We start from the raw sequence: 12,531 nt of genomic DNA, 5'->3' as shown, positions 1-12,531 counted from the left end.
AATTTGATGATAAAAGAATCTTTGGTAAATTGTAACCAAGAAGCGTTGAAACAATAATTAGACTGATCGTTGGTAACTTTATCACAGTTTAGCCGACGAAGTCCCTCGCAGAGAATCAGAAATAGGTTTTCGCGTGATTGAAGAAATGTAAAATGGTTTCCGTGTTTACATAGCTTGATGTACACACGCGGGAGGTTGGGAGAACACGGGATAAGCGTAGGAAACCACGACGCGAAGCGGAGTGGTTTCCAGCTTATCGAGTGTTCTCCAAACCTCCCAAATGTTTACATCAGGCTATGTAAACACGGAAACCATTTTACATTTCTTTTATAAAATTACTAATGAAAGAGGAACGAAAACCGTGTTTACATACGCTCATGTAAAATGGTTTTATGGCCAATCAGAGCGCGCGTACTATTTGAATTATTTATAAAAACAATTGTTCAATATTTCCTTTACCTTTATATCTTTTATTTCTTATCAGTGTATAATTCCACTCAAGTCACCTATAATAAAAATACTTAGCACACACATGATCAATAAAGCTGTTAATAATCAGCTTTTGCTTATTTAAACATGATAAGTGGTCCCGAAGGATTTGATAATTAATAGCAATTTATTAATATTGTCTCCTTTTGCGTACAACAACCAACCATAAAAACAAACAACAGGACAGTCTCTTGAATAATTAATCGCATATCAATATTTACATCGTAACTGACAAACAACTCGAGTTTGTTCAGCTTTCCCAAGGTAACATCATAACTCGTATATAGAAACAATCAAAATTACGAAAAATCTCCATTTATGAATTAATAGAGTAAATTGCATCAGCAACGGTGAAGTAATTCAATAAAATGATTAATATAAAATGCAGAATGGTTAATACCGATGATATGAAATAGAATAAACAGGGTACAAATAAAAGAACTTCATGCTGTATGAAAATTAAGTATAGTAAGATAAATATGATAAAGACTGGTATTTTCTACGATGTAATAAGTTTCCAAGTAAATTCCAAACAATGTAATAAGGTCCCAGATTCATTTCGAACAAGGTAAGTCTGTCACGAGCTTATACCTCGTACATAAAGATAAGCAAAACCTTTTTTCGCGATAGCAGAAAACTATAAATCTATAAAATGATAAAGTGAATTACCTTAGTGAAATAATTCAGGAAAATGATTAACATAGAATGCAAAATGGTTAATACCAAAAATATGAAATATAATAAAGAGGTACAAATAAAACGAACTCCATGCTATATAAACTTACGGTGCAATAACATAAATAAATTATAGAGTGGTATTTTCTACAATTGAAGTGGAAAGTTTGAACGTTGACAGCTGTGATTTTAGGTGTGTCATATTCTCAGTAAAACCTTCACTGATAGCATCTGATGACAAAAATCAGTGGGTCTTCATACAAACTTAACAAACATGCATGTTATCTATTTTTGAAAATTATCTTGGAAAGGTTTCTAAAAAAGGTAGATGAAAATTCAAACCAGACTAAACCGAAAATTTACTTTGGCGCCCAAATAAGAATCCTTCTTTCTGGTGATTTCACAAATTTCTGTTCAGCCCGCTATTGTTTCCTTCTTATTAAACGAAATTTTAAGGTTGAAAAAACTTTGATATTTTGTACTAATCATTGGCCATGGAGAAAAATCTTGAAATCAACTGCCATTTTGAGCGATCATTTGAATAGCAATGACTTGAAAATTTTCAGTAGAAAGCCTGTAGGCCGTAGAATTTCTATCAGTGAGAAGCGTTTGTTATTGTGCCATATGAATAAGTTGGGCGTACATTTTTGTGAAATGGTCTATCATTGTGCGCTTGTCGAGGTTTCATCATCAATATAAATCTATACTTCCTAACGGACATTTTATCAGCCAGCTCTTCCTAAGATATCTGATAGGAAAGTTCATTGAAACTCTTAGGGTGTTAAATATAGGTCACTTGAAGCTATCGAAGCTTAAACAAGTTTAAAAAATTAATTTAATTTTTTACAGACGAGTACAAATTTCTTGGAAATTGAAATAATATAAATTAGATGTCTCGTAGACAGATCGAATCAAACGCCTGATTCAGAGCTGTTTCCGATTGAGTGTCGTAAAAACAAAAATAACGAGATCGATATGATAAATCAAATCAAAGATAAATACTACGCGAAGCTGCCCAAATAGCTCCGGTCACCCCAAGCGCAGTGAAACGGGGAGCGGCAGTTCGTGATTCCTTTCAGCTAAGCAACTGATTGGCTACGAAGGAGGTGAAAGTTTCCTACAACAATCGTGGATGGTACTGAGGCAAGACATGTGCAGTTCCAGATTTTTATCGACACTCAATTAAAAGTTGCTCTTATAACAAACACTTTTGAGGTTGCATACTACAGTTGAACTCAAGTCAAGACTCGTTATCAGTCAAGAAAAAAATTATAAATGCCAGACAAGATAAACACTTTTGCCTACAAGGTACTGATTTTGTTTTAATGTCCTTCCCATGGATAATTTTCTTCATCTCCTCAGTGATACAATGAACTACATTTTTTACCGTAATGTTCTCGGTTTTCTTATTTTCTAGAGGGGAGTTCGTGTTCTGTCAATATTTAACAAGGCAGCACCATTGACTACATTTCAAACAGGAGTTTTGTGATCTGCGATTTCTTGCACCAGTGATACAACAAAGCCCGTTTCTATCTCAGCGGCATTAAACGTTCTCGTACACTCTTCCATTGTATGTCGTCAGGTTGATACAGTCCTGGAATAGTGAAGGAATTATTCTTCATGAATCAGATTTTAAACAAGGGAACCAAACAACACAAAACATTCAAGAGAGTCTGATTTAATCGGAGAAACCCGTCGGGTCGCGTATAAAATTGTGTTTGAATAATCCAAGCTAAATGTGTTGAAGCTAGGGTGCGGGCTTACAACTGCGCAAATCGTTTTTGTCAGCTGGGCCGGAAATGATCAACAAAAATCGCTGAGTTTTTGTGTACAGTTTACCTCAATCTCCCCATCCAGTTGCTTTAGAGCACTGTAAAGTTGTGAAAACGTCAATCGTTTTTCGGGATCTTCATTCCAACAAGAAAGCATTAGGTCATATCTGAAATAGAAACATCCGCAGCATAAACAGGCAATTCATCACACCTATTTATCTTAGTTCACTTAGACCAATTTGAGGGATCTTTACTCACACTTTTTCGTCTAAATGCTGCGGCTTTTCCATTCTGTAACCTCTTCGTAATTTCTCCACCAGCTCTACCACGTCCATGCCGGGATATGGGCGGCCACCTATTGATAACAACAAACGTTTATCACCATTGAGTATTAAAAAAGTTATTAATAAACAGATGGTGAAATGAACGGAATGATCGATTTTATCAATGAAGAAATTAACTAAATTAAAATAGACGACTAAATGCATGGACCAACAAGCGAACATGAATGGATGATTAATGAATGGATAGATGGACAAATAAATGAATAGTTGGATGGATGGACGGACGAATGGATGGAAGGACGGAGGGATGAAAAGAAGGATGGTTCAATGGAAGGATTGAGGATTGAAGGATGAATGGAGGGAAGGATTAATGGATGAACAAATGGATAAATAAATGCAAGAATGAATGGATGGATGGATAGATGGATGGAGGGATGGATGGGGAGATGAAAGGATGGATAGATGGAAGGATAGATGGGGAAATGAAAGGATGGAGTAATGGATGGAAGGATGGAGTAATGGATGGAAGGATGGATGATGGGATGGGTGTGTGCAACGATGAATGAATGGATGGGTGGAAGAATGGATGGGATGAATGGATGTATGGATGGAAGGATGAAAGGGGGATGGGAGGAAGGACGGAAGTATGGATGGATGGATGGAAGGATTGAAGGATTGAAGGATGGATTGCTGGGCTGAAGGGTTGATGGATTGATAGATGGATGGATGGACGGATGAATGGAAGGAAGCATGAGTGGATGGAAGGAGGATGGATGGATAGATAAATGGATGGATGGATGGATGGATGGATGGAAGGGTTAAAGGATTAAAGAATGGATGGATGGATAAGGAGATGGAAGGACTGACGGATTTAAAGATGGATGGATGGATTGATGAATGGAAGGATTGACGGATTTCGGAATGAATTGATGAATGTATGGAAGGATAGATGGAGGGATGAAAAGAAGGATGGATCGATGGAAGGATGAAGGATTGAAGGATGAATGGATAAGTGGATGGAGAGATGGATGTATGGATGGAAGGATGGAAGGAAGTATGGAAGGATGGACGGAAGGATTGAGGGAGTGAAGAATGGATAGATGGATGGATGGATGGATGGATGGATGGATGTGGAGATGGAGGGATTGACGGATTTAAGGAAGGATAGATGGTTGGATGGATGGATGGATGGATGTGGAGATGGAGGGATTGACGGATTTAAGGAAGGATAGATGGATGGATGGATGGATGGATGGATGTGGAGATGGAGGGATTGACGGATTTAAGGAAGGATAGATGGTTGGATGGATGGATGGATGGATGTGGAGATGGAGGGATTGACGGATTTAAGGAAGGATAGATGGATGGATGGATGGATGGATGGATGGATGGATGGATGTGGAGATGGAGGGATTGACGGATTTAAGGAAGGATAGATGGATGGATGGATGGATGGATGGATGGATGTGGAGATGGAGGGATTGACGGATTTAAGGAAGGATAGATGGATGGATGGATGGATGTGGAGATGGAGGAATTGACAGATTTAAGGAAGGATAGATGGTTGGATGGATGAAGGTAAGGAAGGATGGATGGAGGAATAAATGTGTGGAACGATGAATGAATGGATGATTGGAAGAATGGATATGTCAATTGACGAACGGAAGGAAGAATAGGTAGAGGGATGGATAGAATGGTAAATCTTGAAAAATTAAAGAATGGATGGATAGATGGATGGAAAAATCAGTAAAATCAATAAATGAGTGTTTCAGTGAGGGAGTGAATGAATTAACCTAATTTAGCAAAAGAAAAGATTCCAAAAAAAAAAAAGAAAAAAAGAAAAGAAAAGGATGTAGAAGCAAGTTTTTCCGAAACTCAAACTGAATATAATCTTACCAATAGTGACTATTTCAAAGAGAAGCACCCCAAAGCTCCATCTGATAAAGGAGTAAAAAGAAAAACCAAAAGGTCACTGTGATACTCAATTGTTCACAATTTAATCCAAAAAATCGTAAAAATGTAAAACTCACACGTCGCTTTTTGTTGTATATTGTCCATGTTCTAACGCCTCCAAAGCTGTCCATTTCACTGGTAGGCGTCCCTGAAAAAGGATTGTGGACGACATCAAGAAATAATAATCTGGCTATTCTAATTTGGTGTTGAGGTCTTATATTCTCATGAACGCTACTTGTGATAAATGAAACAAGCACGATCCATATCACTCTTGTTTAAATGAGATCTCTTGAATGCTATAAATGAAACATTAGACTTCACGCCTACGCATATTACTTACCTCAGAGCTTTTTTGGTACATGCCCCTTTCATGGATGTTTCGCGCCATCCCGAAGTCTGTAACTTTACACGTCAAATTCTCTCCCAACAGGACATTCCTAGCTGCCAGGTCACGATGAATAATCTAAAAGTGTGAAGAAGTATACTAGCTGTAAATAACACTAGGCTTTGTAGGTTATTTGATAAACTCGGTCAATAAGGCAAGGCAGGTAGTCAGTTGGCAGGGATACGGGTCGAAAGGGTACGGCTGCAAGCCTCAGCTGGTTCATTTCGTTCTCCTCTTGGGCAAGAGACCTTGATCAGTAGCAAAAGCCTCAAGTGTAATTGTTTCCTACTCCGCTTATAGGTGTCTGCCTCTCCCTTCACATCCTTTTTACAATCTCACAGTTTCTATATCCAATTTCACAGCTAGAGTTCAATTTCAGTCGGTAGAAGAGAGAATCTCTGAATCGGAAGAAAACCTCTGATTTTACAATTGAAAGGATTTCAAAAAAAGTTTCCAGCAAGATCCTCGGGTAAACTCAAAAAATAGTTGCGAGGAGGGCTGCTTCATGTTACATGAGATGCAGAAAGTGGTGAGCTACCAGGCTAGTAGAACCATTTTATATCTGCAACCATAATGAGCCAGTTAGTTACCTTCGCTGCGCTAAGATGCGCCATTCCATCAGCAATCTGCCACGCAAACGTCATAAGCTGTCGTGAGGTAAGTCGTACGTTAGGAAGCTGTTGTATATTGTAGTAATCGTCTTTGAAGCCTCGTTTCTTCCTCAAGAAGCCCAGTAGGTCTCCATAAGGTGCAAATTCTGTGATCACACACAGAGGCTCTGATAATCAATCAATAAGAAGTATTTCAAACCCTTGTTAAAGGTGGGGAATATGGAGAAATCTTAACCTTAGGAAGATTCGAACACCAGCGAGTTCCAATTCTACCCCTTGATGCTCAACCACTGAGTTTTAGAGCTCTTGTTGGTGAGCTAACGAATACTCCAAAGTCATGTGTGATAAGCATTTTATAGAACAGTTGTCAATGGAGAGTAGAAAGTAATCCATGGTTGCTTTGATTTTGCTTAACTTCGCTCTAGAATTGGTCCAGGAAACATGCACTATTTTCCCAACCAATCAGATTCAAAACAACCCATCATTATTTTGTCTCGCGTTTTCAAGCGTTTCTTACAGTTTGCCTGCTTTCACTCAGCAAAAGTTGGTGACCAAGCATCTAATTTCTCCCTACAGTATGACCCCTGAGTCACACAAGGTCACGATCACAAAATAAACTCTTGATTTTTAAGAAATTATCCTTATCAACACCTTAACATGTGTGCTGAGAACAATGTGAAGAATATGTATACTGATGTTATGGTGTAAACAGTTAATGAGTGATGATTTCCTCACCTGATTTTGTAATGCAAGCCAGAAGTTGTACCACGTGTTTATGTGGCGAGAGTTCTCTCATGACCTTGAGTTCAGATAGCAAGTCTTTGAGATGTGATTCACTTGCATTGTCTGGCAAAATGAATTAATAAATAAAGACCCATCGATCAATTTAGAGCAAAGATAAGTAACCCTCGTTATACCGTAGTGTGGGTCAACCGTTGGGGGTTTAATCTCACAGGTTGAAGGGTTCTTTACTCATATACCCAATGAAAATGGCTTTCCCTGCTTCAAGCAACCAAATGTATCTTTACTACTCCTGGACAGCCTGTTAAATTGTGTCATTTTAACTCCATAATTTCTGCCGGTTGCTGGTTGGTGTTACCAAACCTGATTGGAGCGAGGGACTGCGATAAACAAGTTTGTTGAACAACAAAGCACAATCAGCCGGTAAGGTCTCGAGCCAGGGCCCGTGGATTCAGAGTTCAGAGCGCAACAGCCAGAATAGATAACCAGAAATAATATATGCACTTGAATGACTCTTTCTCTTACCTTTCAATGTTTTTATTGCGACGACGCTCCATCCTCCGTCATTGGTAACATCCAGAGCATGACCCATCTTAACAAGTCCAAACTCTCCACGACCGATGGTAGATTCAATCCTTATTCTGTCCCTTGAGATTTCCCAGTGACGCCGCGGAGAAACAAGAAATGTTACATTAGGTAAATGTGGCCGGTTACGCTCTTTGACTGGTGATTCACCTCGAGAAAGATGCGAATATTCCCCAATTTCTTGTCTCTGTTTGTTTCTTCCATTTTTGGATTTTTTCGATCGAGGAGAACCAGATGTTTCGTGCAAATGGTTATATTCTGAAGGACCTCCAGGGACATGATAGTGATGAGTCACGGGTGCACTCTCTTCAACGTTTTTCGACTCTTCTGAGGAATATCCACCGTTATAATGTACCTCTAAAATTTCTATGCTCTCATACTGGTTTTGAACCTGCAATGGATATCATCATTATCTTCATCATCACCGTTATCATGCCGAGGGAGAAGTCTACACTGACTGAGGGGAAAGTCCATCTCCGAGGGGGAAAGTCAACTTTTGCGAGGGGAAAGTCGACTAAGGCGAGAGTAGGTGCGACTTGATTACGGTTCTCACCGTCATCATTCTCACCTTGGTAGTCATCATCATCATCATCATAATAAGGCCATGCGTAAAAAGATTTCCCTTGAGACCTGAAAACAACCTCCAGCTACAGATCTTTCGATATTCAAATTGGTATATTTTATTTCTCCGAACTGCGATGTTTACCAGACCATCTCATACAGAACCAACTCTTTAAATATTTTAAGATGATCTATCCATTTATAATTTTGGTACGCAAAATAAAAATGAAGATAGCTAAAAAATTGTCTCTTTTTATACTGTTTTATTTTCATAAGGTTCCAGAGCATATATTTTAACTCTAGTTATCTTCTTACTTATTGCTAACTTACCTAGATAGGTACTTATGCGCCCTTACTCCATAAAATAATCTCTAAGGGGGCTCTTTAGTAACCCCTTTGGTATTATAAAAGCAATATTTACCGTCAGTTCTTTCGGTTCTTCCGCTGTAGATATTGAAGAGGCATTGCCCAATTCCCTCTCCCTGTAAATTTAGCAAACATTTAGTACAAAAATACACCATTGCAATTAAGACCCAGCAAATCATAAGGTTTACTTGTACCCATAAACACACTTAGGTAGAAAGATGTAATGCAATGACTTGGCTAGGACTCGAAATCAGCCCTTAAATCCGGATTACAGTGTGCTGCTATTGTCACTGGTCATTTCCCTAATCTATTCCTTTATGCTATGCAAGCTACGCAAATTTGCTTGGATCACTTTTTCAACCATTTTCTCCTTAAGATGAACATTTTGTGACCAAGAATACTGCAATGCGTCTGTATTTCCATTGTGATGCTTTAACTTTGAAGCTAATGAAAGCTCAACGAAGAGTATGTAAACAATAAAGAACTTACGTGAGATGGTCTGTTTTTCTTTGATATCTGCATTTTCTTACTAACAAAGGGAAAGAAAGTAGAAGAAAATGCATGAACTTTCGACTACTTGCATGGAGTGGCTTAAACCCCATCGCCCTGTTGCTACTAACTTTCTGACATAAAAAAGTTAAGTCACACCTCTTCTCGATTCAGTAAGAGAGAGAGCAGACGTCAACGAGTCTCCATTACTTAAAACCAAACAGTTCGGCCCTTTATGGACAATTCTCTCTTCCTCTATATACATAGTGGGTTTCAGTACGGCCATCTTTGATATTTTAACAACGTCTTTTAAGAACAAGTGAAGATGGCAGTGTACAAAATATTTTGATGTTTCTTGCTTTTCGGGTTTCAGTACGGCCATCTTTGATATTTTAACAACGTCTTTTAAGAACAAGTGAAGATGGCAGTGTACAAAATATTTTGATGTTTCTTGTTTTTCAGATATAAATAAAGAGGAAATTATGCTTCAATTTATTCCAGGACTAGTAGAAATTTGAAGGACTGAGTTTGTAGATGGACCCTTGAAAACTATTGGAGAATCATCAAAAATCAAGAAAAATCTCAGCGCACATGAGATGTGGTCCGGACCTGCCATTGGTGGGAAAATGCCACTTTCACTAGTACACCAACTCTTTTTCACAAATACGTTCCCGCAACACAAGGCTTTGTCAAAGTTTTTATAACTATGCGTTTTCCCTTATCTATACGATATCTTACTCTTTTGTGTGGCTTTCCAAAGCAGGAATACAAGGCATGCTACTATCAGTGCCAATATTGCAATCCATATCAGAAGGAGGTGATCAAACTTGATTGGACTGCCTTCAACCGCAGTGTTACTGGTTTCCATAGTTTCTGTTAAAAAAAATTGCAACAAATTTGAAAACTTCCACAAAGTTTTCCCATTAAAGGTTCTCAAGTTGACAGTCATGTAACTTCCATTAACTACAGACAGAGTCGAAAGGGAAATATTACCAATTACTTACTGTCTGACTCAGTTGTAGAAGCCATGGTTGAAGCCCCTCTTGTACCCTCATGGGACGTTGCTTCTGTATCTAAAACCATTAAATTTACTCTATCAGAAAAGACACTGACTAAGACTCATTTTAAAAAGAGTCTCTTCTTACAAGGCAAACACAGAAACATAACTGTATAGTAAAGAAGAAGGCCGGATGAATTTGTAGTACTGCAATAAGAAAAAAAAAAAGACTCGGTAGAAGCAGCGCAAAAGGCTTATCATAAACAACACAAATTCTTTGGAATGTTGCTCGTTGGCAGGATGATTAATTCTAAAGCTTTTCTTTTTAGGTGAGACAGGACACTTACCTTGTGTGTGAATGGCAGTAGGAGCATTAGTAGTCCTCGTTACAGTAGTTGAGCGTATTACTACATAAATTTGAAAAACACATAAATAAAATGTTACTGATTGAACTCTACATAAACTTACTATAAGAAAGGTACTCTTGAGGTGGCGATGAGGACGCTGCTATATAAACAGGAGAGTTTTGCAGTGTCTCCAAACACCGAAAAATAAAACAAAACATCCACTTTAAAGTACAACGTCATTGTTGAATTAGTGACTACGTTCATAGCCAGTTTAAAATTTCGTCTTTGTTTAAATATAGGAGAAAACGGATGAAAATTGATTTCAATTTAGTTGATTTTAGATGGTTTAAAAATTTGTTCGAAACAACCCTTGGATAAAAAGATCAGATTTTTAGACCCCCACATATTTCTTGCGTTAAACTACAGCGTGTCTACTCAGTTTGACACAGAACTGATCATATAACAACAAAAGACAGTCGCTACCTTGAGGATCTCGTCCAATCTCACAACGTTCTTTTATCGATGAGGAGCCTTTACCGTATTTGTTCCACGCTGAAACTGCAACTGTATAATTTTGATTCCATTCAAGGTTGAGCATGAGAGAAAGTGTCTTTGTGGTATTCCAGGTTTTGATTTTTTTCCAGAAAAGTGAACCATTCAAATAAACTATGATTTTCCAGACATGTATAGTATACATCGTGATCGGGCTTTTTCCATTGTATGGCTCCGTCCATTGCAATGAGCAGTTATTTCCATGAACGGTAAGGTTTGATATTGAAGGTGAATCAGGAGGTCCTATAACAGAGAGAGGGGGAAAAAATGTTAAAAGTGAAGTCTTGTAAAATGCACCTGTCAGGTATTTTAAGGATACTTAACGAATTGAAATTTGAAGACTTGTTGAATCTAAAGTATGGCGTTACCCCTTTCCGGCCAAATTCTTAGCCTTTATCGCAAGTTCTTCACAAAGATATTAAAACAAGAGCAATAGGTGGTCAAAACTTAAAAACAAAGACATAAATCCTGGTTTGTATTAAATGAAAATTGAATGACTCCCCTTGTTTTTCGTTGCCAAATATGTTAGTAATGGCCCAGAACATGGGTTAAAGATTTGAGACAAATTAAAAACCTCACCAAAATTTTTCTCAATTTCAAGCAATTTCTGAAACCAATCAGAAGACTTAGAATTTAAGGAGAAAGTTACATTATTGAATCGAAGCAACTCAATGGTTACCTTGAGGAAGAGTGGTCCCACTGATTTTAGCTGTCTCTCCGTAACCGACCTCATTCCTTCCCTGAATCTCAACCACGTATGAACTGTTTTTCTTCAGATTCTTAATAATTAATGACGTTGTTGGGATACTTTCATATTGCTTTATTGATTTTTTGGTGATACCATCCAGGACTTTTATTCTGTAGTCCAATACCTCGATGTTGTTGTCTTCATTTGGGGAGTACCAAGATATGTTCAAAGAGAGCACTCCTGGCCTGGCAGCTTTTATGACTGGTGGACCAGGTACGTCTATGAAGAAAACACTTGTTTAGTCTCGTTACTCACGTACTAGATGAATAGTGAATCACTGTCGTTCTCTTTGGCTTGGAATAACTGTCACTTGCCCCTTTTCATGCTTTTCTGAATGGCCGACCGTCAGACAAACCAGCCAACTGTTTTTATGCATGAGGGATGGTCTGATCATCCTAACCGCCTGACCCTATCATATGGATGACTGACCAATTGTTTCACCGCTCAGACGATGGACTGACTGACTGACCGATCGACTGACGATCCGATAGAGTGGCTGATTTACCATCTGACTCTCCGACAGAAAAATAGGGAAGGTAGACACACACTCTGACTTGCTGAAAAAGTGGCTTATATCTCCCACATCCCTGTTTTCCTCTCTGTCTGTCTGTCTGTCTGACTGACTGACTGACTGAACACATTGAACACAATCTAAAAATAACTAATTGGTTTTCACCTGCTTCAAGCGTTGTAACTGTGATATTTTTTGACTCTCCATAACCAACGATGTTTCTTGCTTGTAATATGACTATGTATGTTCTGTTTTGCCTCAGATGTTTGAGGTGAAGTGAGGTTTCTTTAATTGCGTTCTGTCGCCTCACCATACTTCCATTTGCATGCAGTAATGTTATCATAAAGTCCAGTATGACACTGCCTCCATTTTTAATCGATTTTTTCCACGTGACGTTGAATTCCAACACGTTCCGCGAAATTTTATGTACCACAGGAGGGCCAGGTGGATCTGAAATATTGCACA

General features: G+C 38.3%; 1 protein-coding gene across 4 annotated transcripts in view; it reads right to left on the bottom strand.

Moving 5' to 3' along the window:
• Nucleotides 1-455: 455 nt before the first annotated feature.
• LOC131769299 (uncharacterized) overlaps nucleotides 456-12,531 on the bottom strand; it is a 28,020-nt gene continuing 15,944 nt past the window's right edge. For 3 of the 4 annotated variants that reach the window (XM_059085030.2, XM_066168215.1, XM_066168214.1), the window contains exons 6-22: nucleotides 12,232-12,516; nucleotides 11,487-11,774; nucleotides 10,739-11,050; nucleotides 10,256-10,315; nucleotides 9,916-9,984; nucleotides 9,650-9,784; nucleotides 8,912-8,951; nucleotides 8,478-8,538; nucleotides 7,436-7,886; nucleotides 6,905-7,015; nucleotides 6,149-6,336; nucleotides 5,514-5,636; nucleotides 5,251-5,321; nucleotides 5,117-5,157; nucleotides 3,195-3,291; nucleotides 3,004-3,103; nucleotides 456-2,758 (exon numbers count right to left, since the gene is read on the bottom strand). In XM_059085030.2, coding sequence (XP_058941013.2) covers nucleotides 2,708-2,758; nucleotides 3,004-3,103; nucleotides 3,195-3,291; nucleotides 5,117-5,157; nucleotides 5,251-5,321; nucleotides 5,514-5,636; nucleotides 6,149-6,336; nucleotides 6,905-7,015; nucleotides 7,436-7,886; nucleotides 8,478-8,538; nucleotides 8,912-8,951; nucleotides 9,650-9,784; nucleotides 9,916-9,984; nucleotides 10,256-10,315; nucleotides 10,739-11,050; nucleotides 11,487-11,774; nucleotides 12,232-12,516 — 2,483 coding nt within the window. In that variant the 3' untranslated portion in view covers nucleotides 456-2,707. The remainder of the gene's footprint in view (nucleotides 2,759-3,003; nucleotides 3,104-3,194; nucleotides 3,292-5,116; nucleotides 5,158-5,250; nucleotides 5,322-5,513; nucleotides 5,637-6,148; nucleotides 6,337-6,904; nucleotides 7,016-7,435; nucleotides 7,887-8,477; nucleotides 8,539-8,911; nucleotides 8,952-9,649; nucleotides 9,785-9,915; nucleotides 9,985-10,255; nucleotides 10,316-10,738; nucleotides 11,051-11,486; nucleotides 11,775-12,231; nucleotides 12,517-12,531) is intronic. The other variant, XM_066168216.1, reaches the window with a different exon arrangement.

This window comes from Pocillopora verrucosa, chromosome 6 (genome assembly GCF_036669915.1).
Source record: "Pocillopora verrucosa isolate sample1 chromosome 6, ASM3666991v2, whole genome shotgun sequence".
NCBI lineage: Eukaryota > Metazoa > Cnidaria > Anthozoa > Scleractinia > Pocilloporidae > Pocillopora > Pocillopora verrucosa.
This window is presented reverse-complemented; position numbering and strand designations above follow the sequence as displayed.